Source organism: Bombus terrestris, chromosome 6 (genome assembly GCF_910591885.1).
Source record: "Bombus terrestris chromosome 6, iyBomTerr1.2, whole genome shotgun sequence".
In the NCBI taxonomy this organism is placed as follows: Eukaryota; Metazoa; Arthropoda; class Insecta; order Hymenoptera; family Apidae; genus Bombus; species Bombus terrestris.
In genome coordinates this window covers 7,774,140-7,801,501 of record NC_063274.1, presented here as the reverse complement: position 1 = coordinate 7,801,501, position 27,362 = coordinate 7,774,140, and the positions used below count along the sequence as shown (strand labels likewise).

Sequence of the window (27,362 nt, the reverse complement as noted above, 5' to 3'; positions counted from 1 at the left end):
GCAAGGCTTTTGTTCACTGCTCGCGATCGTTAGGATAGCTTCGTTTTCACGTGGAAGATTCGTTGATGCTGCAACTAGGAATTTTATACAGGCATGTATATAGGTACGTATATTTGTGCAGATATATATAGAGAGAGAATTTTAACAGAGCTGGTGTATTACGCTGATGAGTGGATTTGTATTCTATACGACTCTGTATCTCTTCTGATATACAGCAGGTTGTAACATATATTCGTCCCCTTTTCTTCGCTCGATGGCATAATAAAAACACTATGAATTTATGTTGCGATCTAATTGTAGATTAAGCTACTAAAACAATATATAGAGATTTTTATCCTTCCAATTTTTCTCCACGAAATACCGAATCAAAAAAATACTAAAATTTATTCCTTTCTCCACGTTAATAACCCCATAGCTTGCACACACCAAGCATTATAAACTACTTGCAATTTATCAACAATAATTCAGTCCTTGTCCCATTTACAAGTAAATTAATACAAAATCCCGCTACCAGGGGGAAAGATCGAATAATTCGCGCCATCGATTTCCACTTGCGTTTTTAATTTTCTGCAGCTGCGCATCCTGAGCATTCCCATTGCATTATCCATGTCAGAAATGCGAACGTTCGTCCGTGGATCATTTAAAATCACCCCTTGTCGTCCCACCTCTCCATCTCGCCCACATAATTCGTGTTCCATCCTCGTTTCGCTCGCGATAGACCGATCAACGATCGGTGTAACCCCTTGAAATTCCTTGTGCTCCCTTCGTAATTCCGATTCGCGAGGGGGAACGTTGACGTTGACGGTCCCCCGCGAATTACAGCCTTGTCCTGTATTATTTAAGCCGGAATAGCGTATCAGGCGCAATATGTTGTTCGCGATTGAGTGTACAGCTGAGATCGACGTCACACGCGTCGACTCTACGGCGTCTGGAGGGAACGTCGAAGACGAAATTTCTACAACTTGTTACTCGGCTTCTTCGATCCATATTAACGTCAACCGGAACGAGACGGTTGATATTAATTCCTGGTGAGGTTGGGTTATTTGGTTGCTAGGTGTTTGCACGATATCGAACAATATAAACGTCTCCGAGTAAATGTAGATTTTATAGACGACTTTGTTTAATAGAAAGGCTGAAAACGATTTTGACAGGTGAAATGTATATAGGGAAGAAATTTTTTTTTTATTATTTAATTTGTACTTTGCCATTTGTCCAGTTGGACGTTTGGTAAATTTTTCTAGCTTTATTGCTAAATAACATGTGATTGGCTACCCCCAGCGCGATACCATCTTCGAGTTTGTCTATTGAGTTGGCAACTAAGTGATTGCGGATATTGTCATTAGGTGGTAATGCCAAAATCCGCAATCACTTAGTTGCCAACCCAATATTTTATTTTCGAAAGAAATATCCTTTGCGTGAGAAATATGAGAAGAAAATCTTGCGATTTTCGAGGCGTATATACGTATACGTACATTATCAAGAATAATTATCGGCCAAATAACAAACGACGATAACCGGAAATGACTTTAAAATAATGACACTTGATAATACAATATTTAATCTGCAATGTGTTGAAGTGTCGGAGATTCGTGTCAAGATTGTAGATCAATAAACCTGGTGCTTCTGACAGAATCGATATTTCTTTCTACGTTAGAAGAGTTACAATGTTCGAAAACTCGGGCATGAAACATGCAGGCGAGCGTCTACGAGCAAAACGGAAGCGCAGGAGCGAAAAGCAAATACCGCGTTGAATGGTGGCCAACGATGGTATATCCAGAGCTCGCCGCGATTCGTCTTTGTACCTTTCCAACTCGCAAACCGACGAGCAACCCTTAAAGTACCTACAAATCACCGGCCTCCCAAAGGACGTGTTTCCACTTGCTTCGAAAACTAAAGGCAACCCCGACCTCGAGAACCAGTCAATCTGGGACACTGAAATTTTAATCGACGCGAGGCAGCCACCATCTATCATCGTTACTTCCTTCCGTTACGCGTTCGATAAACGAAATCACATCCCCCTATAGATTATAGTCGAGAGGTATGCACCTTTCAAACTGCAAAATCATTTTTTAAATTTCGCGAAAAAGTCCACACGCGCGCACCGAGATCGACTGGCTTCTAAGAGGTCGCGCCGAGAGGTCGTCGAGGAAGACGTACGAAGAGAAAAATTCGGAACGTCACGGGACGAAGAGAGAAAGTAAATGGCAATCTACTTGCTTCCATTCAATCAGCAATCGATTTCTTCGATTTATTGGACGGTTTAGGGAGAAGACGTATGGACGCCGGCGGCGTCGGCTGTCGTTACTTTGGTTTAGGGGATGACCGCCTATATTTCCATCCCCTGGCGTCGAGTCGTGTACGTGTGTGCACGCGGCGGCAAGAGGGATGGCCCGGTTGCCGCCGGTGGTGTTCCACCGGTTTTACGTGGCCCGCGACGACCGACTTTTCGGATTCGCCGGAAACTCGCTGACGGCCGTCTTTCATCCGCAATCTTCTTTTTTTCCTTCTGGAAACTTTCACGAAACTTTGCAACTTTTCAAATGAATAGAGAAGATATGTGTGTGTTTGTGTACACATTACTATGGTATGTGAATTTATTTTATAATAAACCTTATTTGAAATGTGTTGAGAATTGTGGATCTTAATGGCCGAAATAAAAGTAAAGGAACACTAAGGTTACACTTAGAATTCAAATTAAAATAGTTATAATTTTATTTAATAAACGATTTCCAGTTTACATTTGCACGCGTCTCAGCACTTTCTTTGTCTCGCTATCTTCCATACCACACTGCCAACGGAACAGTTACATTCATCTGCTTTTCGAGACGCCGCGTACTTACATACTTCCACACACTCATATTCACATACGTGTCACTACTATGCGTCCAATCTAGTCTAGCATACAAAATTATACATATCTGTATAAAATGAATTCCTTTCGTATCTACTTTATTTAAGAGATAAACTGATATAAAAATATCACACGCAGAAAATGATTCTGAACTTTTAACTTTGCATCTAGTGTGTTCACCATATAAATCTGGAAATTCAAAAATTTTGTCGTGCACGTAACATCATCGTTTGTTTCATCCGCTTCCATCTCTATTTTCTGTTCGTGTTTGAAAATCGATTCCGCCGTACTTTCTTCCACAACGCGATACGACGACGTAACTCGTTCCATCGATCGCTGGAAGTAATCGACGAGCACCGATAAAGGTTGTAACGCCGTTCCGTGGTCGTAACGTCGCGAAAATGAAGCGATAGGATCGATGGATCGCGGCTTCTTCGAATTGGCGAGTCTGCTGGAACGACTCCTGCCCAACTATCCTTTTTTTCATCTTACAAGGATAGTAATATCGGTGTGGATCATTATACCGTGACGGTCTAGCGTGATGGTTATTGTACGAACACGAGAAGGCTATGAATATTTCGTTGGGCAAATACTCGCCGAGTGATAGAGAGAGAGATAATAAATAGGAAAATAGAAGAAGAAAATGGTATAAACGATGGAATAATGTTCGAAAGTTGGGATCGATTGATGTTTAAATGCCAGTTAAATAGCTGTTACTGATTCTGATTACTTCCACAAATTTTCTACCTACGTTCCTTGTACAAATTAGAAGCAAAAAAAAAAAAAAAGACGATAGAATTCACCTGTAAGTTACAATTTTGTTAAGTATCGTTAAGAATCGATTGCCGACACCAGCAATCCATCATGAACTCGTTAAGCGTAATCAAAACTGTAATTAATTTTTAGACTCTGACTTTGCACTGGAACAATCGTTTATCGCAATAAAATTTCGATACACCAATCACATTAACACGATTGTATCTCGAAACCTGTTATTCTCGCATGTTACCCTTTCACTCCCCTCTTCTTTTATCTCATCATTTCGCTCCCTGTTTGCCACGTGCACGCTTACACAGCAGGGTCCGTACATTTTTTCAAATGCTAATGCGCAGTTCGCCTGCCAGGAAGGTTTTATTCGCAACAACCGATTCGACGGCCGGAAACTCGTCGAGCTGCAGAGTCGTTTCGGCGACTTCCTTCTGAGTTCCTGGAGGGGTGATGTTTAGATATCGCGAGCGGAAACGCGGAATTTGATTGCCCCGTGTATGCGCCTGGTCGTTAGGGTTGAAATTTGGGAAACTTGGACAGGGAACGCAGAAGAATCGGAGCGAAAGTTGTTAGGAAGAGGGGCTGGTACGCTCGACACCCTCGTTTATTCGTCTCGTACAAACGAGCGTCCACTTAACATGGAAGAATCCCATTCTGAGATTGGAAATGGAGTTGCCAACTTCACTGCACTGTAAGCTGTATCTTCATTGATGGTTTCCTTAAAGATACATAAAATATCAATTGGCATTGCGCATATGTACTTGCGATCTGGTGAAATATTTAGTGGAATATATCGTTGGTACTTACAGAAGAAAATTTTTAGCGTGATATTCGAGTGCTCTCGTATTCCTGCGATTAACTGTAAAACGAAGAATATTTCGATGAATTAAAATATCTCTAAATATATAGTCTCGATATTCTTACGCCAAGGAGTATCGTATTTGCAAGATTCAAAAATCAATCTGAATGGAAAGGAGGGTTGTCGAAAATTGTCGAATTTATGCTCCTTCAAGCACCTAAAATTGTAATGGAGAATCAGTGTCCTAAGATATAATAAAAGTATAATCATTTGTAACAAATGTGATGGGAGAATTGTAAAAAATGTAGATGAAGTTGTCGGTGCTCCGGAAAGCCAATTGCAACTTTCCGACTTCAAATGATCATAGCGGTAACTTCGAAATGAGTGGATGAAATGCAAAAATTCAAACGATGGTTTGAACCTTTACACTGCGTAAAGGAGAATCGATATTTATATAGTATGTAAAAACATGGCCGAAATTGTTAATTAACGACGATAAAATACTAGGAATTAAGGTAATGTATTACGATGCAAGTATCTCATAAAATGTAATTATACTGGAATTTACTTCTAAGAAAAGATGAAACGTATTTCGGTACACCGTTAGCTTCATCCACGTTCTTTACAACTTTGTACCTGTACTTTTATGCTCGAGGATTTACAGAATGACGCCTTATTAGAATTTTAAGTGGCCGAAGAGGTGCAAATTTTGCACTGTTTGACCATCCTCCTCTCCAACGCGATATTCTCGAGTTCTCGCGTATTCCGGCGAGTTACTGCGAAACAGAGAATATCAGGCGACACGATATCCCTGTGGTCGAGGACGAAAAGACAGGACAACTGGTCGAGTCAGGTCGTTTCGGTGGTGGACGTCGTTCCACATGGAATTCGTTTGCGTTTTAATGAACATGGGAATGATCGTGGTGCCAGGGGCGTTCAACGTGGTGCAACTTTCGTGTCCACCTGTTTTCCGCGCGTGTCATTCGCACGGTATTGTAAAACGGGCCGAGGAAGAAACTCGTTTCCATTTTGGTCAACTTGCCCGTCGTTCGGTTCCGCTGTTGTTGTTCGACGTTCGTCGCATCGTTTTCTATCTTGCATCCTCCTCTTCTGTGGCTCTTCTCTTTAGCTCCGATCACCACGACGGATCGTTACTGCGTTCGCGACAAACCATCGCGTTGTACACTTTGCTACACCGGTGTAATTTAAATGCCAAGTTGCCAGCGAACTATTTGTTCATCTTTGATTCGATGTATGAGAAAGAAGCGAGGATTTGTTAGACGTTCGGGCTTTAATTAGCGTAGTTTGCTATAACGAGTTATATTTTTCTCATATAAAGTTTTAATGCATTCATTGCTTGCTTATGTTCTGCCTGACTCTTTGACCACGTAGTTCACATAATTTAGATTCAACGAAAATGGATTCGTCGCAGTGCTCGAGCACGTGAAATATACCTCTCGGATCGATTCAACTTTTGAAATTATAAACGGGTGACATAGGGAGATGACAAGTCCTATTTGATCGCATCTACAAAATACATATAGTGATCGTATTCTATTACTTGATGTTTGGTTACCTTCACAGGAGATGTTGGAAATGTTAATGTTGCATTTGAAGCTATGTTTGTAGAAGCCTTATCATTGATTTAATTACTATATATATATAGAGTACGAAACAGTAACGTTGCTTTGAAGCCAACAATGTAACTTGTTCTAGAGGAGTCTCAAGTTTCCTTTGTGAATCATGGCTAATTGCAAGAAAGGATTAGTCATCCAACAGTTCTCTACGTAAACTTTAGAGTACCACGAGTACTTGAAATCCAGTGAAAGCTATCATTGGTTAATGTTAATAATTCCAGTTCTTAAATAAGATTCGATTCTAACTAGCATCAGCCATTTGAAGTGCTGTATCGAGCTCTATTTCGTACTCAGAAAGCTACTAATTACTGCAATCGTAGTATCGACGCCAAGCTGTCGTGTACCGCGAGGATTTTCAACGCACCAATGGCGCTAAACCTTCCCATACTCAAGTGGTCAATTCTGACTCGAGCGATTCCGTTCTATAGAACAGCATATTACACATGGAATAAAATTATAGGTGGGCGATAAGCGGAAATCTTCGCGCGAGATATCGGGAAAAGACAGGAATATGCAACTCGCGGAATGAGGTAAGGGAGGCTGTAAAATTTTGCTGCGCTTCGCAGGTTGCGCGCTCGATGGCGCGATACCAACCCAGACCAGCCAGCACTCGTCGAATTCAGTGTTATGAGGTGGAAAACAGCTTCTAAAAATAGCCGAATAACGTGTTTCCGATGCGCATTTACGTATGTGCAGTAACTTCAATCCGATTATCCGGTGAACATATTTCTTCCGTGCAGCCACTCGGGCCGGCTGTCGTATAAATTTTCTAATGCTATCTCCATAATTCTGTCTTTCCTTCTCGCGCCGTTTCCCCGACTGTCCCACGGAAAATACGTTTGCTAACGGATCGAATGTAAAAGGAAAACCGGGAACGCTTCGTGGATCTTGCTCGAACTTGACGAAACGTTGCTTCCTTTCTAGTTTGAACCGGGTCTCCGATACAATTTAAGGGAATGTCGTTCCGTGTGCAATTTTTGATACGTCGTTAACGATACGTTAGATTTATTTCCTAGATTCCGATCTTTGCACTAACGTTAATTGTAAAAACAATTTTGTACCTATAGGATTAAATTTCAATGTCCTGTTTCGTCATCAAACGTGGAATCCTAATGATAGTTTCTTGATAACATCGTGCGATCACGCAATCGTGTAACGATCTTAAGTGTCAATTACGTAATCTCGGTGATCACTCTTTCGTTTTCTGCTGACATTCAACGTCGATGTTATCGCAAAAATGTTTCACAGAGAAATGACGATTTCCTCGTTTAAAAACAAAGTCGATGACAAAAAGCACATACGCGTTAACGAAACGACTGCGATGGGAACGCATAGCAACAGCCTGCCGATATAATCTATGAATAACAATGCAAAAAGTAATGGAACGTAACGGGACGGAATGGGCGAATCTATTAGATATTCATGGCGACGAGTATAACGTACGATAAATGACCAAGAAAACAGCGTTCCGAAGGCCGGTGGAATACAAAACAGTCGACGCTGAATGAAGAATCTGTACGAAGTCATGCGAGGTGGAGAGCGTAGTGCGTGTATTGATCTTCGGGGTCCGCCAGCTATGGGGATACACGCCGTCAAAGGGGACAGAGGGAGCGGGGCAGATGAAACCGGAAAGGATGAGGTCAACGAAGAGTCAGCCGGTCCATGTCACTTCCCTCTCCGTACGTTTGCATGACGCTGTGCATGGTTTCAGGGACGACCTTGGGGATGGATCGTCGCATCCATGGAACATTACCATCCTCTATTCGTGTCCCTGCGGATGAATCGAGGAATATTTTAGAATTCGTGGAACATCGATTCGAGAGACGTTGGTGTCCTTGAATTAAAGCATAGGCAAGTTTTAAGATGAAATATACTCGGGCCATAATGACAGTGATAATGATAAGTTGCAAATTTCTATGAACATAGCTAGAAAAATCTATTTCTCTTTTGTCGGAAAGAATAAGAATCAGAGGAATTCATGACACTTTTGTAACATAAGGTAACGAATTTGGCATTAAAAAATATATTTTGGAAAACGACAACGTTGTTGAAAATGTATTTTCAAAGGTGAAAGAACGGTTAGCTACCCCAGCTTAATCGTGCATATACCATATGGCCGGACGCATCCGGCACGGTTATGGCGAATGCGTCTACGTTCTTCCAAATTGCATCGACACCATCTCGGTCTATGGCTCTGTACGTTGGTGCGCTGACGCGATCGCTTCTTCCTCGTAGATCTGCACGATTATCGCGCCTGCTGTCACGTATGGAAGTTTAGGCAAATTTCCTTGGCAAGTGTCGAACATGTGTCGAGTATATATTACTACATTTGTTGAAGATGTCTGCTTGCAACCTACTGCCTTCGCAATTCATAATTCTTCGTTCGTGATTTCGTAGCCTAAAAAAATGCAGTTACAGTGAAACGTCATTTATCTTATTTATTTGAACATTCTTCTTACGCGAATTTATTTGTAGCCTGATGGCTTCAAATAACTAAAGCTCTACCATAATGCGAAAATATCCGCGATAAATAACAATTTGTATCTACGCCGACGATCGTAAGAAGCACCAGAACCAACTGTGTAACGACGACGACGAAATCCAGCTCGACTCCATTCAAAGCCAAAAACACGTTACATCATGATCCACCCACATCTTCCCCGACTAACTTTCATCTTCCCCGACGAATGTGTTGCGCACATCCACATAACTAGAGGAGGAAGATCGACTCGATCTGCGTGTCAGTTCGCGTTTCACGAGCATATCTGCTCAGCCGTGTTCGGATCGACGTGGGCAGCCAGAAGTCGCGCGCCCCATTCGAGGATTTATCCTCACGGTGGCGTAATCCGAGGGCCATCTCCGCTGCGCAACTGTCAGCACGAATAACACGTGTCCCGACACGTCGACGAGGCGACACGATCAAGATCTCGCGCACGTGACGCTTCCCGTTACCCCTCGAACCCATTCTTTCAACGTTTTTTCCAACACCCAAGGCGTACGCCCTCGTCGATGGAATATCGTTATCGGCCGATCGGACCCGAATAACATGCGTCGATATTAAACAGTATAAAGGACGGGGCGCAAACCAATTCTCGCGGACGATAACATCAGGGCAGTCCGGTGTCCGAAACGTCGTTACCGTTTTCCTTATGTCCCTCCGTACTAGATTCTGGTCAGAGGATGAGGATTGCTGACTTCTGGGAAGATTCAGATAACTTCTTCCACGTTTTAGTGTGTAGATTTTGGATACTACGAGTTAGAAGTACTAGTTGCAATAAGATTGAACATGTACCGAGATTGGTAAATGTGTATAACCTGCAATTTGGTTTCCAAGGTACATACGAAGTATAATTATAATTGTCTAAATTACTCCTGCATCTTTGACCCAATTTACTTACTACAAAGTGTTACTATAGTCCCTCTATTTCTTATTGCTGCAAGTATAAACTGATGTATACTCTATTTGCTCGCATATACGTTATTACAAGAAATCGTTCATAAAAGAATTTCCAGTAGGAAAAGATCGAGTCGTATCTTACATCTCTAAGGTTCTTATTCCCTTCTAACCTAATCAAACACTGTACGATACAAGCTATCACCTGAATCAAGCCACGGCCCATTAGACACCAATTATCGGCATGCAAACCTCGCGAGACGCCCATCAACAAATCCACGCGAGTTACAAAATAAACTTTCGTAGCATTCTCCGTCAAGTCCATTCCCGAAGAGTAATCGAGGGTCGCATCGGAAATGGGCTGTGCATCGAGCGAACCGTAACGACGTAGCCGCAAGCTACGCTGGGGAAAACGTAAACAAGCGTCGAGAGCATATCAGCGTGACACAGAGCGTTGCAGGTGCGCGCGCAGCGCTTGGGCCGCCACTAATGACGCGGTACATTTGAACGGCGACAGATATCAGAGAACCGAGATAACTATGCAAAAGCTATTTGCCGGTGATGGCGGGCGCACGCGAATAAAAGCATTGCCGTTTCAGAGCGTTTCGCAGATATTCGGACCGCTATCTCCTTTTATACTGTTCGATTGCGCTACCGGTGGCTCGCGTGCATTCAGGCAACCAACATGTGCGGCGACGGACCGAACACCAGCGTTGCTCCACGTGTCTATGCGTACGCGCATAATATGTAGCTGTTCATCGTATCAGCATAGAGCTGCGTGCGTGCGTACACATACCTGAAATAATATTACAAACGGAGGTTATCCGCCGGCCACGCTGCCAGTGGTGGCGGCGGTCGTCGCGATGGGGATGCTGGCTATGGTGGTGGTGGCGTTGATGGCGTTGCTGATGCCACTGGTGGTAGCGTCGGCTGCGATAGTAACGCTGCCCATTGCTCCGCGGTGATCCCCCACTCAGCCGGCGCGGCGTAATCATTCACGCGATATACCCGTTATTGCCATCACAGATTTAAATAATATTCCCGTTAACTGATTTTTTTAAGCAACTTCGTTATTTGTCGCTTGTCTATGCTGATTTATCAAGCACATTCTATTTTATATTCAGGATTATCTTTTATTTATGCCCGTGATATGTTTAAACATGAACAGATAAGAAATGTAAAGTGACATTTATTTAGTTCTTTTTTTCATTTAGTTTAGTATTCATTCGCAATCTGTGTAGGTCTATTATCGTATTTTTTATCGTCTGTAGCAATCTAATTCGATTCTCTATTCAATTCTGTAATTTAATAGCACTTCACGTAAATATATATAAAATGTTACGCAATGTCTCAAATAGAAAAGCTCTCCAAGTAACCATTCACGCGCCAGAGTTCGACTCTCTCATCACCTTTTCTACGTACTCGTTTCATCAGTGGCCATGACTCTGCCATTTTCTCGAGGTTGGACAGCCTGGTAACTTTTATCGCAACGCCTTTCGCGTTTATAAGCGGGAATAAGGATCGAATGACGTTCTGGCGCGCTATGAAATTGAAATCCCGCGCGAAGTAGCCCTCACAGTCACCTCCTGCCCGTCAAGGCTGACCCTGTCACCTCGGTTATGGATACTTACGCGAAGATAGCGTGGATCGGACGGTCTAAGTGTAAAGTATATGTGTTTTTATATGTGTTGAACGTGCAATACGATGTGCGGAATGTATCCAGCCATTTGAATATCTCGTAAACCTATCGCGTGATCTTGATGTAACTTAGCAAACGTTGAAAACAACCCTTATTGCGTATGTATGGACGATATGTACATATATATGGAGCTTACGTATCAGCTTATGCGTTCTGTAACAGTTGCATTGATAATCAACAAGCGATAGAAATTTGACTTTTAAATTTTAGCAATTTTTTGCAAAATAGCGCATCATACAGGATTGCCAATTCTTCTATGACCCAGATTTGGTTCCCATCGAATTCTGAATTTTTGCAAAGCTAAAATTGTCGTTGCAACAGAAGAAACGGCAAACGGATTGAATTTAATTAGAAAAATAGAAGGCGACGTTTAATTAAGAGATACAAGAGAACGCGACCAGGTAGATAATGGCGCTTTTAAAAAAGAAATCTGCAAATTGTTTTAGAAAGTGGAAGGAATGCTAGAATAATTGTACTAGGTTTCCAAAGGGAAATTTCCTTTAATATTACATAGCTGGACGCCTTTCAATTGGGCATGGTATGTCATAAACTCCGATATCCCAAATTAAATTGGAAAAGTTTCCACCTTTTTAGTCTTATAAATATAATATTTATAAATCCAATAGGATACATGACTCGATAACAAGGGGCGAAGGGAATATGTGACGGTTCTTACGAAACCATAAAAATTTTTCGCTATTTCAAGTTTGTAGAGGACGTGACGACGACGGAGATCGATTTTACTTCTTGTCATCTTCAATTTTGCCATCTAGTGAGCTTTTTATGGGTTTGTTGAACAACTCTCTATGGAGGAATACATTCTCCTGATGATTATGGAGTACGTTTAACAACGGCAATGAATTCTTTATTCCGCGATTAACTTTCAGTTTGCTGATAGTAATTGGAAATTTGTAGAAGTTGATTAATTGTACGAATTAATTCCCGGAGATTTTCAAATGAAATTGGTAGGTAACCTAAATTGGTGTTCAATTGTCGATTGATCTACGCAAACAAGCGCTTAAATTGAGCATTTTATATCGAGTTGTATAAATTGGAACGTATTTAATTTATTGCGTGAGAAGGATGGACCAATTCATCATGCGAATCACCGTTGTTTTGAACCTACTAATTTACTTTCGGGAATCCCTTTGTATCAACGTTTATTTTTTAACATTTTCCATACAATTTACGTGTAGTATCGAGCTCTGATTAAAATCAATCAGCATGGGAGACTCTGTATGAAAAGATGTGGAAGTTTCGAAGAAACTACGCACGATTAAACCTCTAATTAACAGCACATTGCGCTATTCTATCGACCATCCTCTCAACCAACTGCTTCCCATTTCACAGAACCCATTAAAATCCTTCGCAACTCGTATTAATTCAGCCGTGCCATTCCCAAACGACGACAAAATTACGATAACCTAGCCGTTAATTCTTTACATCCTCCACTTCCACCTCGAGAGGATGACCGTTTGAATATTAACAGGCCTCCATCCTACCCACCTAAATTCAAAATCCCCATCACGAAATCTACCGTTAATCGTTGGAAAGCTGTGCATGGAATGTACCCCCAGCGACGGCCGCGTGTCTACGGAAGCATCCACCGGATTTCGCATTTTCCTGAAACGGAAACGAGAACAGACTCACAAGGCCGCATCTCCTACTTCAACGAACGAAGGCACGAAGACACCACGGAGGTGGTTGGCCCTTATCTTCCCTGAACTCGACACTGGTCCGTTCATAAAGTCTGCAGGTTAAGCCTGCACAGATAGTTCGAGCGATATCCTGCTCTTTCGTCACATTCACGTTCTCTCACTCTATCGAGTTCTCTCTCTCTCTCTCTCTCTCTCTCTCTGGAGCTTCTCCGCGTACGATGGCTTGTACCGGCTTGACCGAGGACGTATAATCCGCTGCACATACCGGCTACAACCCATTAGTTGCTCGCCCACCCCCCAAGTTAGCTGACGTCGACGTATCCAACCCTCTGGACGAGTCCACTCTCTCGCCACTCCTCTCCCCTTTAGCCGGTACCCTTAATAATGCATCCGGAAGATGCTTAATCGAGTCTCGCAACTCATTTGTGATTCGGTGGATGCGCTCCCGTAACTCTTCTCCTCCTACCAACCAACTCTTCCTCTCGTTCTCGTTCTCGTTCACGCTGCGAGTCCTCGCGGCACGTCGAGCTCCGCTGTCTTTTCGTCTACCCTTCCCTTTCTACTCTACCGTGTTCACTCTGTGCTGCACCCTCCATTGGTTCCTTCTCTGTTCGCGAACTCTGTTCCGTTCTCCTCGTTCCTCTAGTTTGGTTCTCTAGTTCTGCCGCTTCAGCTTCTTTCTCTTTCGCTGTTTTAGTAGGTTCTATTCTGCGTCCCGTTTTATCTTGGCCGATGCAATCCACGATCAAAGAGAACTTTTCGCTGGGCCAGTAGCTCCCGGCAGGTTACGGCTGCATCGACGAAAGCCTTGGAGAGTCCAGGGGAAATTGAATGACCGCGACTTGCCGTGAAGTTTCGATTCGTTGATTTAATCAGCTCGCTCTGGATGGCTCGCTTTCTCTGTCTCTTTCTTTTTGCTCTCACCGGTCGGCGGAGGTCGCGTGACCCTGGCCGGGTCAATTTGATTTCCAACGCGTCACTGCCAGGTGGAATTTTGTTACCGGTTTTTGCGAGCCGTGTAATACGAATTAAGTACCGAACCGGTTCCCAGATTACGATTGTTCGATGGACTCTTCTTCCAGAGGAGTTGCGGTTCCGAATGAAGTTTCCGTGTCGTAGCTGGTATTCCATTGATCGAGATGCTTTCACAAGCATGAAGATTCTTCAAAACGTTGAGAAAGCCTTCATAAGCTGGTCGAGCGTTTTAAAAATGGGGGATGAATTTTATTTTTTTTTCTTTTTTTTTTTTTTTCTTTTGGTGCTTCAAGTTGAAAACGCCGGAACGTTCCTCTGTAATAGCTTTTTCACTTCAGTTAATCCCACGCTTGATGCGACGCCATAAGCAACGATGTATTTTGGAACTTTCATCGTACTTTCCTTTAACTTTCTTTCCGTTTCTCTTCTTCCCTCTGTTCCATGTTTACTCCACTCCTCTTACACTTCCCACCCATTTCCTTTCATTCTTCTTCCTCTCCCTCTTTAATTTCTTTTATTCACCCTTGCCCAATAAACCCGCAGAATCCAATACGCTCTACTTCGAAGATTAGAATTTACTGTACGGATCGTTATACGATGAATAAACCGTCCATAAACTCTGCAAGAGACCCGCGACACCCATCCCACGAAAACCATAAAACCCTATTTCTCGCACCCTCCACACCTTTCTATATACTCGTCATTAGATCTCCCCTGTAAAAATATCCTGAAAAAAAAGGAAAAACAGCAAAAAAAGAACAAGTATCAAAAGTCGCGGAGATAATTAGCAGCGGTGAGTCGTAGATAACGAAGTGCACCGTATATACGAAGGTAATTATAGCTTCTCGTTATACGTTGTATAATAACGAGAAATGCTGTCGTTCTCTCTCTCTCTCTCTTTCTTTCTCTTTATCTATTTATCTATCTATCTCTATCTCTATCTCTTTTTCTCTTGTATGCATTCACGTTTGTTCGTATCTATCGGAATGCAGCGATGTCATCCGCGTTAATTGGAGATGCCGCATAGGTGCATTATATCCGCGCCGCGACGCCACGATCAACCGCGAAGCGACGCGACGTTGCCCACCATTAATTTACAAAACGATGATTAGGGGACGGTCTGGCCGATGGTTCCGAATGGAATAAATCAAGTGGTGTTCATTCGGATTCGCCGACTCGTTAAAAGGAGAGAAACGATTCGAAAGAAAAGAAGGGGAACAGAGAGAGAGAGAGAGATAGGACGAGAGATAAGGGAAGAAAAGAAAGGAAGGAAATTGGCCGATGAATATGCATAAACTGGAGGGCGAAGACACTTTTAACGATCGAGGCAAATTAGAACGTAGAGCCTTGTGAAAGTTACGTAATTTACCGGGTCCCTTGTAATTAGTGGCTCCCGGTGCAAGGCGAGGAATCCGTCGCGGCAGTGGTTTACTTTCACGGGCTACGTATCGTTGTAAGCATTAGGGCGCCGAAGGAATGCGCTAACGTTTACGTTAAACACCGAATTATACGCGCTGATGACCTTGCATCCGCGTAGATGGCATTCCACGATTCTGTCGCTTGATTTTTCAACCCCTTTAGATTATGACTGTGATCGTGTGCTAATTAAGGTGTTGGGTTACCGTAAGATACCGAACTACGTCCTCGTCTTCCGTATTTCTGTAATTTTTCCTGTTCACTTTTCACTTTCGCGTTTAGATAATTCAGTCAAATGAATTGAAAATGACAAACATTAAATTCTTACGAATATAATCAAGCTTCTCTGCGCGCCACGAATAAATTATTAATTCAAGTTGTCGAAAGGACCAACACAAATAATTCTCACTCACTCGTTCTATTAATTATTTAAAAAAGAGAAAGGATCCACACGAGAAAGTATATAAAAATTGTAGCTTCTAGATGAAAACTCGAAAATTAAAACCACGTTAAAAAATTCAGAAACGAAGAATCGATTTCCTCGAGGTGGAGGTTTCACCGTTTCACGTTCGAATTCTATGCATTGGGGACATTTATGGAAATAACACGCGTGCACCCCTCGTGTTCTTTCCTCTTTCATCCCTTGCCGGTGCGCGGTCAATTTTCCAAAGTAATGTTTCCAGTCGAACAGGGACCCGGTTTCCGTGTAATTTAAACGAAATCATAAAAGTGCGAATTTCCAGCGCGCTAAAAAATCGCGGTAGGCGACGATGAATGACCGCCGTTTTACTTTCGTTATTTTCCAACCATTTCGCCGTACTGACGTCAAACGTCCACGCTGTTACAGCCCTGGTCTTTTTATCTGCAACCGATCTGTAACGTATAAAACATTGTTCGCTGTGCTGTTTGTGTTCCATCTATTTCGTTGCGGTTTGAATTGGAGTTGGAAAGGTTGCAAAGCTGTCTCACATGATTCAGACAATTTTTATACAGTGGCGAGCGTACAAATAGAAAACATTTTGGTTCGATAACGTGTGTGAAATCCCGTGTAATATTTGTCTCTAGATTAATATTGATATTAATAACAGACGAATAAAGCAAAACCAAGGAAACTTCGAGAAATTGAAACACCAACGAGTAATAACAGCTACAGATTCTTGGATGAAACTACGTTTCTTTATCTACCTCATCGATATTACCGTTTCCTTGTAAGTACAAGGATTTCCTCCGTTTTCTCTCATTTCTTTCCCTTTTTTCCTCTTTCGCTTTTTTTTTTATTTGTTTTGTAACGAGAAACGCGAAAGAAGAGAGGCATTTTTTATTGCAACTGAATAGAAATATCAGCCGGTTGAATCTGGAACGTGTTGCGCTCAATTTTTGAAGAGTTCCATTTTCACAGTAGGCGAATGCAAACCACCGGCGGGCCTCTCCAGCGATGCTTACCTCAAAGGATATTTTTTGATAGTTCCGAAATATTCACGGGAAAATAGTTCATCCGTTACCGCGGCAGTCGGACGAGAATGGCCGCGAGTTTTCATAAAGAGGACGCGCACCAGAGAGAGGGCTGCGCTACGCGAAACAGAAAAACTTTGAAACGCGTGTACGATTTCTTTTCGCGCGACGATAGAATTATTGACACGTGAAAAGTCCTTTAGCGAGCTAAAAAACGTGGATATTACCATATGCATAGATATAGTAGTATTATTTTTACTTCTTTTTTTTTCCTCTTCTTTTTCCTTTTCCTTCTTTTTTTTTTTTTTTTTTTTAATTTATGACACCAGCTATAGCGAGCCTTTGCAGCAGTAATTGTTATCTAGAGAGAACTTCGTTTTCCATGAAGTATAGAAGTATTTTTGATACCATCTACAGAAGTGTACATAAATTTTTTTTTTTTGTATATATATATTTTCAATATCTACCGATCGAACTATTCACCACATAGACAATTTATGTTAAATTTATATTATTATATATTAGAAAACACCCCTCTGTTCTATACGCAATTTTATTCTTTCGTTCCCTTCTCTTTTCGAAATTTAAAGGGCCACGTGAACTTGGAAGTCGATTTCTAGTCACCCCGTGCCATACATATGCGTAGAGTCCCCATAGAATAGTCGCATTTTTATAGCGACGCGTTTCCAGCGATTCATTAATTGCTGACCTTGTTAGCGTAGCATTGTGGAAGCGATGGCGGTCCCATGACGATGCTTGGGCCGCACCCGCGAGACTCCCACCGACCAAGGGGACAAAGCCGAAGAACAGAGAGAGAACTCGATGCTTGGGATCGGTGGAAACGAACGAGGAACGAGAATCTCGCTTGGCATTGTCATGCATTCAGCCCTGGCACGTAATAATGCCTGCCCTCCTTTGTCGTTTATGCGCCCTCCTGTTTTCTGGTTCTCCCCGGTCACGATCGCACTGGCTACCATTGCCCCGTATACCCCGTGTTTCCCGGCGAACGATCCACCCTCGTTCAGATCAACAGAAGAAGCCTAAGGACTAGTTTCCCCTGGAATTCCAGAATTTTCTTCCAAAAATCTATGGTACATTCGCCTTTATTTTATCGCTGATACTGGAAGAATCTTGATATATGAAGATTCTTTTTCTGCACGGAGATAATAAAGAGAGAGAGAGAGAAAGAGTATGTGTGTGTGTGTGTGTATGTATGTGTGTGTCCTAAATAAAATGTACCGACAAAGGTATTTTTGATGGAAGCTTACTTCAGTGCAAAATAGAACTTCGATAAATGAAATTTATATAATCGAGTCTTGGTTGAACACTGAAATAAATTGTGTAAAAATAGCCTTTGCTGCAAGGTCGACAACTTTATGATTTAATTATTTTAACGACTTTAATGTAATAGATAGTATACTACACATACTGATGTCTTTTCTCTTCTTAATGAAAGAAGATATCAAAAATTCATCTTCATTTATCATGTATTTTTTACAGTAATAAAAGAAAGTATTATTTTATCGCGATTGCCATTACTCTGCTAGCCATCTCAATAAGTGCTCAATAAATACTACGCACTCGATGTATCGATACCATGAATTCGTGAACAGCACGTACATTACGAAAGTTAGTAAAGAAAGGCCCGGTTTGGATACGTTTGGCCAAATTGTAGAAGAGTGTTTTATCGGCGATAAAGACGAAGAAGTGTCGTATTCCCGAGGAAGTTGAGCTCTCAGAGGCTGCGTATCAGCGTGAACGTTCGAAGTAGCTTCCTCTAGTGGGATGCAATATCGCCCGGTGGATTGCCGGGCATGATCGAAAGTTCTTGCAGTATTCCGAATTGTGTAACAACCGTCTACAGTCCGGATCCTATAGTTTGGTAATTGTCCTTCCGTGAGCAAGTTGTTTGAGATGTCCTCGAGTGAGGATCGCAGTCTGAGAAGCATGCAGATCGTGCAATTGATTCGTCTTTGCCGATCTCACAAAGCTCCGACGCCTTTTGTTAAAAGAGTCGCTACTATACGAACTAGTTGCTATGAATTGATCGTTCGTTTATTATAAGAAGTTCGTTTATTATTGAAGATTTAATTTTGAAGAAACCTTTCGTTTTCATTGATCCAATTAGTTTAGAGGCCCAAAGTTAGATTCATTGTCAGTTTTCAACCATTTCTTTGAAGTGGTTAGAGGTAGTACTTTTTCAATAAAAAACAAACAGGAAGATATTGGTATGGAGATCGAGATCGACAGCGAAAGTTAAAAAAATTTAGTCAGTTTTTAAGAGATCGCATTTTATAACTTGCAATCCCATTCCTTCAACATATCAGACTAATTGTTACTCGCTTCACCCTGACATCTAATCGAATCTAATCTAAAAATTCACCTGACTCAATCGTATTCATCCTATCTCTCTTTAAAATCGTTTAAGTCAAATTAATGAATCGACGTAGGGAAAATAAGCAACATAAGAGAGACGAAGACGTAGGAAACACGAAAACATGCATCTGAGCCTAATCTAAAACTCGCTTCCCTCAATCATACATCTCTTCTTCAAAATCATCGAAATGAAAGTAACGAATTGGAACAGGAAAAAGGCAATGCGAAATAAGAAAGACGAAAATGAAGAAAACACGACGGTACGAATGTTGGAGCGGCCGCGGCGTTCTGACGAGGGACAACTGGGCCAATCGATACCGCAGCGAGCGACGGTGGGTCGGGGGCGGATGGGAGAACGAGCGGCGGCAACGGTGGCGGCGGTTGTAGGCTGGTGAACGTTTGCAACGCGTACGATGAGGACCGTAGATTTTGGGGGGTTGTAGGTGGCAGTAGGCAGCAGCAGGATGTTGCGGGGGTGTACTGCGTGTCGACGCTGGCGCGACGACTGTGATGGCGCCACCGTCGCCACTGGCTGCGTAGCGTGGCTGCCGCGCGATCAGCCTACTGCGCAGACTCGCGTAGCGGACCAGCGTTTTCCACCACAATGTTGTTGGACCTGTCGTTTTGGCCCGTGTTTCGATTGTTGTTGATATCGTCGTGTCGCCAAGAAAATTTCTATCGCGTCAATCGATTCGCCGGTTGACGTTTCGTTCGTTTTCTCAGTTTATCTCCTTCTCTCTTCGTCCTGATTACACAGCCCGCCGGCTCGGCCACGCGAGCAACCGCCACCTGGTCGCCGAGTGTTGCATACGTATACAGCATCCCGTTAAGGCTTTCACTTCTATCATAACCTTAAAGTTCGACTCGAAAACCTCGCGCGAAAGTTCGAGTGCACCTCACGAGTGTATTGGCGATTTACAACACGAACACGGCTCTGATACATTGTGTGTGACTGTGTAACCGCGCGTACACGTAAACAGTGCCGTCGGCAAAGCAGTCGAAGAGCCGCGCGTCGATAGATCAGTTGGTTTGACAGCCACGTCGAAAATTAGCCGCGTCGTGCGCGGACAAGGTGTGTCGAGGTAAGCTGGCGCCGATTTATCCAGAGTATCATCGAGAGTATTATTTACGTTGGTCTACATACGACCGACTTACGTTTCGTTGAACTATGGGACGAAGGGTGAAAGGTAAACGACCGTCGTTTCGTTCAGCGATCGTCGTGTGACTTGTTTACGCGTTTTTGCCTTTCGTAGCTTGCAACTCGTTTTGACTTCGTTTGTCAAACCTGGAGTCTGGTATTGGGAGGAGGGAGATAAAATCGTGGCTTCCGTGGATTTAGATAAAGTGTTACGATTTGGAAACACGGACGAAACTATATACGGTGCAGGAAGTGGCGAATGGGCGGTCTCGCGACTGTTTGAGATGGAAGTGAGTAATAGCTGAGTAAAGTGACCGCTGTATTGGTTGTGATGATCATCGTACGGCCATAAACTGTCGCCCGAGTGATTCAATTGCTACCGCAAGCTGACCCAGCAGCAACGATGCATCACTACTATACGCAAGAAGACATAGACCGTGTTGGTAAGTGGAAGTTGGGTTAGGTTAATGTTTACCAGTTTGCCTGCGAGCCATGCTTTTAAATTTAATATAAAAAACAAGATGAATTGTTGCATTTAGCAAAATTGGTTGTTTATCTTGGGCGAGGATAATTTATTTGTGTTTTTCTCTTTCTTCAATTTTTATGTTTGAGTTGAATGTTTACATTGTAAGTTTGCATTGTGTGTTTATTTCTTTCTTTCTGTGAAGAACTTTATTTCATCTCTACGTTAACCTACAAATTGCCTAAATCCAAGTAGGAAATCCAATATACGTAATTACGTTTAGAAAATATTTAACAGCATCCTAAGCTAAATGAAAAGTTTTTTCAAAATAATATATTTTTTCACCCAAATATAATTTAACCTAAAAATTCACGGAAAACGGCAAGATATCTAACATAAACCACACCTTTCATTTACAAAATATGAAAGTCAATAACAAAATTCTACAAACTAAATGATTAACCAATCATACAAATAATTTACTATCGTTAGCGAATTCATAATTGCCCGATGATCGTCGTTGAACGATCGACCGTACGTGACGAGGTTAGGTCAATAGGTCCACTTTTAACTTTGACCCAAAACTGCACCTGTTAAAGGTGATACGAGAGAGCAACGGACGCTGTATCGAAACACCAGTACCGAAATAGCTAGCGTTGCTAATTATTCGGTGGAAAAAGCGCCAGCTGGAGAATTGTATACGATTACAAAGTTTGTCGGGCTGGGCTCCTTAAGCGATCCACGGCGCGGCGACATCGCCGATTTACAATGCAAATGCCGGACGTCGGGTAACTTCGTAGAATTATCGGTCAAATCGCAAATTTCATCCAGGCCCGGGGTTCCAGCTGTAAATTGTTCGTTCGCGTATTTACACGGAATTAAAGCCGCTCCTTCGAGACCGCTCAAATTACCTTACGACGTCATCTAATTTGCCGAGTTACGCCACGCCAGACGTATCGCGGTAAATGGAATTCGGCGATGCGATTGTCGTAGTTTTAGCTGCTTGCAACGGTGAACTATAGGGCTAATAGACGTTGCGGTAGTTGTTGCCGCTGTTTCTGCTATGAATATTGCCATGTTGTGAACTAATCCCTCAAGCGACACCGATCGACGCTCGATGATACGCCACCCTATATACTCCACTATTATTAAGTTAAAGACAAAAAATAGTATCACTTATGAAATAAATACGTACTCAGTATTGCTTCCGAATAGGAACGAAACTACAGGAAGGGCGGTGTAGATCTCGGGACACGAACCTCCCCTAATATTTTCGTCACGGTTATATTTTTTTTCTTGCGCCCCTCCGCGGCGGAAAAACACGCGCGCGGTATTCTTAACATTAACGCGCCTATTTGGGAAATGTATGCAGGTTAGATCCCAAGCGTACCGGCCACCCCTTGTACCCAGGATTATATTAGGTCCTTCAGGCTTTCCGCGCGAGTCTCCGACGGAATATAAATTGGTCTGGATACGATAGCGACGAAATGAAGGAATGGAATAAAATTTGCAACGTCTTTTTCCGCGACAAGCGCATCGATTTCGCTTTCCAATCGAAGAATAAAAGATTCGCGCTCTGGATCGAGTACATGCAAATCATCCTCCCAGTTTGTTCAAAACGATATTCGCGAGAAAAAATCTTACTCAATAGTCTCAATAAGATCTCGTTCAACAAGTAACAAAAATATCTAACGATTAAATATTTTCGTCAAGTTAACGAGTCCTTACCTAACCCCTGTATCTTACCGTACTTCACCAAACAACAACCACTTAAGTAACCATCCCCTCGATCACTCCACGTAATCTACAAAACTCTGGCCTTATCAGCCTACTCCAAATCCACAGTACCCCATTGATCCCCCAGTGACATCAATCGAACCTCCGAAAAATCCCACCCATACAAACAGTCCACTGCCAATTGTCTCCACCGCACCGTACACATTCACCAAACGATCAGACCCCGTGAAACGACGTATTCACGCGGAACGCCACTTGACTTCTTTATTCGGTCGCGTAAAGAATGTCGGCCGAATGGATCATGTCCAGGTTAGAAGCAGCGAAACAATAAGAAAAGGAGAACGAGCAGGACAGCGTCGCATTGTTCGCTCCATGGTGGTCGTCGCACGTACGGGTTCCCCGTAACGCATTCTGCTTTAAGGCCACGCTGCTCGTAAGCAAATTAGAATGGCGCACGTGGCTCGCATAAGTCGGCTTCGTGTCTGCGTGCTCCGTGTGGGGCGCGTCGAGCTGGATTTGTAAGGCCACCTTCCTCCATTCCGCCTCTCGTAGCCGTGACGCCAATGGGCTTTTCTGCCCGTGTTCTTCTCGCCCAAAGGGCACGGACGCATCGGCAATTACGCCACTTTATTGCTAGGGTTACGTGTCGTGCATGGAATTAATGCAATCCGCCCAGGCTAGGGTGGCGCTCGCCCACGTTTTTTACTGCGTTTTCACCACGGCCGACGTTTTCTCCACGTCTCTGCGGCAATGGTCGCGAGTTTTATTCGAAGATTCTTCATGCGCGCCTGGCTAATTGAATTCGAAAGTATTAATTGCACGCCACTTACCAACGCCTAGGTAATACATATTTAATGCGACGATTCTCGACCGAGGGAAACATTTTTGCCTTTTTTCTCTGATTGATTGCGTGTGGTGGTAGGGTTTCAGTGAAATGCTTAGGATCACTACCATTAAGGGACAATGTTAATGCAACATTTCGTTTGCTTCTATTTCAATCAATTTACAATATGATAAACCATTGCTTGGTGATCTAGCTTCAACGAATTAAAAAAAATATCTGCAATTTTCTTAACGAATTCTTCATTTCGCAAATATTCTGGATAAGGAGAAAATCTAAAAATACAAGACAGAAGAGTTTAGCAATCACGGATCATGCGTTGATCGTAAACTCCATGTTCAGGAACACAGTAAATCGCGATATGTAAATATCTTACACGAATCTCATCGGAAGCAAAAAAAAAAAAAAAAAAAGAAAAGAAAGGAAGAAAGGAAAGGGGAATGAAAAACTTGACTGTGATGAAGCCATGATGCAACCGTGAAATCTACCACGGAAACCAGAACTGTAGTGGAAACGACGAGGCGAGTAAACAAAAATATCAGCGGGCGGATAAAAATGTAAATATCGACGTCGGGAAGGGTTGCGGAATTTTTATCTAAAATGAAATTACGGGGTGGAAGTGCTGGCTGCGTAAATACATTGTAGACGCAGCGCATCGCGTCGGTGGCGCACCCTCGCTCAATTTGAGTTTTATTTATATCCTCCTGGGGATAAAATGGGCATTGCTATCGCCGTGGCCGTCAATTGTGCTCTGTCATCCCTCGTTTCGGCTTTAGTCCGCGAACTCTTGTCGTGCAGAAACGCGCCTCGGCGCAAACAAGTGTCTCCATAAGTGATCATCGTCCCCTTTAAATTGCAACCATCTCGTTCGTTCGCGTTTAATCGAGGACCAGAGAGAATTGAGATGACTGTCGCGGCACTAGTGTCGTTTTTCCTCATCTGGGAATTACCGAAGTGTGCGTGAATTAATTTTGTAATGAACGCGTTTAAGTTCACTATCGCATTACCTACATTGTCACGTAGTAGTAAAATATTATTCAATTTCCGTGTCTGTTATTACTAAATAATATGGGTAGTAATAAATACGTGATGTAATAATATAATAATATATACGTAAAATCAGACATCCTGTAACAGATAATAATTGTAAATTGGTAGATAATAGTGGGTAATAGTTTGAAAAATTATGTTCAGAGATTACTTAGATTAGAATTTCGTTTAATTTAATTTAGATCAGGAGAGGATATTGGTTTCAAACAGTTATTCTTGAGTATGACGTATACCGGCTTAGTATTTTTATTTTTAGTAGTAAGATACCTTAAATGGAAATAATCTTATTTTAACTATCAATGATCAGTAATAAAGATTTTAGAAATATTCATCGTAGAAAGCGTTTCTCCTTACCGCCATGATAAAAGTAGAACAAACTACCGTTTATCCTTCGATAGTAGCGCAAGCGGACCACGATGAATCGAGCAAAGTTTCTATCGATCCTGCGAGACGGCTCCATCCCCCATCTTTCCTCTCTTACTGCAAAATTTACATGGATCCTGCGAGAATCTAGGTTCGTTTCTTTCCACGCTTTCCTTGTTTTCCCACTCGCAAGTTTTTATAAGGCGCACGCACATTAAAGCGCGAGACGACCGTCTGATTACCCACGAGGTCGCAACTGTTGAGGGTACTTGGAATACTCAAGAATATTACTATTATAAATTATAAATACTATCGCAGTTAGCAACAAACAAACGTCGGAGATATTATCTCGAGATAAAAAGGATTTGTAGCGACATTCAACAACAAAACTTTCCAACGGTTTCGTTGATACAAGTATCATCGAAGTGTAAGCGCCGACAGGCCTAATGAGCCATCGATATCCTTACGATTCTTCCGCCGAATTTTTGTGGCAACGGTCGCGAATGTCTAACGAACGCGTGCGTAGTGAGGATATTGAGAGATGAAGAAAACAGTTGAGCTGTAACCGAGAAGTGAGAATCGTCAGTTGGAAACGAGAGTTGTAGGTGAAGAGTCGAAAGCGAGAATTGTTAACACTTTGACTGCCACGGAACTTCTTACAATAATAAAAATTGAATGAAAATTGACAATTAAGGCATTTTGAATATAACCGATAAATAGAAGATACTTTGGAATAAAAGGTACCCCATTGAACAATTAAACATTTTTACTAGGACATCAATAAAAAAAAATGAGAACAAATTTTGCATCTAACGGTGCATTGTGTTTTCATCCATATCTTTGAGTGGTAATCTACGAATATTATTATAAACACACCTTGGAAAATAATCATAAATGCTGCTTTATAATCATCTAATTAAAGTTAGAAATGTGCATATACCTTACTATTATATATAGAATGAGCAAATACTGTTTACTAATATAATCTACACGTTTCAACAATATATTCTGGATGTTTTGCTTACAACGAAATAACAAATGCGAATGGTTTGTTGAAATAAACGAAGCCTTGTTATAATATGTCGCTATCAACTGTTACCAAGGCGCCACGGTGGTCACCCGTGACCACCAATAAGATAAACGGTCCATTGGGGAAGAATGTTGTCTTACATTATCAATTTATTATTATTTTGCCATTATATGCTTTGAATAATAAAAATACTCCTGTGCCGTCCTGAGCGAAACATGCGATTTCGGTGTGGCAGTTAAAATGTTAATGAATATACTGTTAAACACCGCCGAGTATTTCTTCTGCACCCTACACGTCCTACACCAAAATCACCTCAGATTTATTTCAATAAATACAATGTTGCGTAGATATACATAATCTCCTATATTAAAATACTTATATAACTATAAGGTACGATGTATGTATATTATGAACTTTTAATTAAAATTCAATTGAGAAAGTATATCAATAATCTGGCCTATTAAAAACGATCTACCTAAAATACATTATTCATAATCGACAATAGTGCACTATAACACAGCATGAAGTCGAATGAATTCCAGAAAGACCGTTTCCACGACAACGCCCAATTAACGTTTCCAAAGAAACCCCGTCACGAACGTTCATATAGGTTACCAAGCGACAATCGAGAATCCTTCAGCCATCGAATAAAGTGGTAAATATAATAGAAACTCGCTGGCAACTTTCTCCGTCTAACCTATATAATTCAGTATCGAGAGCGCGCGAGCGACACCAGCGAAGAGGACGCGGAAATCGCTAGAAAATATCGAAGCCCCGTTTCTCTAAAGCGCGCTTCGCACAATTTTTTTTTTTTTTTTTTCACCCCGTTTTCAGCACGGTGTTTCAAACGTTGGAATATCTTCGCTGATGGAATTCGCGCTGATGAATGAAAATTGTTCGCCCCGGCCGTATTGAATTACCCGCCGCGGCCGGAGATCGATCTATGAGATTAACAGTTCGGATTAAAACAACAACCAACCTCGATCGAACAAAAAAAAAAAAAAGTTGAAAAAAGGAGAAAAGAGCGAAAAAGAAAAAGAGAGGAACGGATGAAAAACGAAGGAAAAAAAGATGTAGCGCGGAAAAAAATAACGCTTTGACGGATACGATTTATACAACGGCGAAACGAAATATTTAACGATTATATCGCTCCGTACGGAGCGTATTGTTCGCGCGTCGATTGCGCGCCGCTCCCGACCAACTCGATAGGCGGCTATATTATGCGCTTGATGGGATTCCGCTTCTCCTATAAAAGTCATCCTTCCCCGGGGGTAAATATAAACCACTTTCCCCGTGGAAACAATGCCGCGGGGCGAGAAAAAAAAATACGACGTGTATTTTTACCGTCGCGTCGTCGTGTCTTCGTCGTACGTTCGCACGTTTCGTCCTGCGATGTACCAAGTATTTAAAATGCGTTAATACCGTTTGCGCGGAATTACGATACTCGTCAGAGGGAATATAATTTGACGTGGTGCTAAGGATTCGTAATGTGTTACACCGTTAGCTTGATAGAGAACTTAAGAATTTGTTTTCAACCTGCAGTAATTAATTTCGATTAGCTTTAAACGAGATCGCAATCTATCTGTACACACTAAAGCTGCAACGATAATTTTCCTTGAGATTATGACTTGCTAACTAGTCCGACGAATCACAGACTGACCACTATCCTGGCGTTTCCATGAAACAGCATAGATTGAAATTTAATCTTCGCGTGT

General features: G+C 42.1%; 1 protein-coding gene across 6 annotated transcripts in view; it reads left to right on the top strand.

Moving 5' to 3' along the window:
• LOC100644721 (teneurin-a) overlaps positions 1-27,362 on the top strand; it is a 704,524-nt gene that overhangs the window by 426,306 nt on the left and 250,856 nt on the right. The window contains exon 1 of one of the 6 annotated variants that reach the window (XM_020863511.2): positions 19,654-20,606. The exons of the other annotated variants lie outside the window; for them this stretch is intronic. Coding sequence (XP_020719170.1) covers positions 20,567-20,606 — 40 coding nt within the window. The 5' untranslated portion in view covers positions 19,654-20,566. Of the gene's footprint in view, positions 1-19,653; positions 20,607-27,362 lie in introns of those variants that run through there. 6 annotated transcript variants of the gene reach the window in all.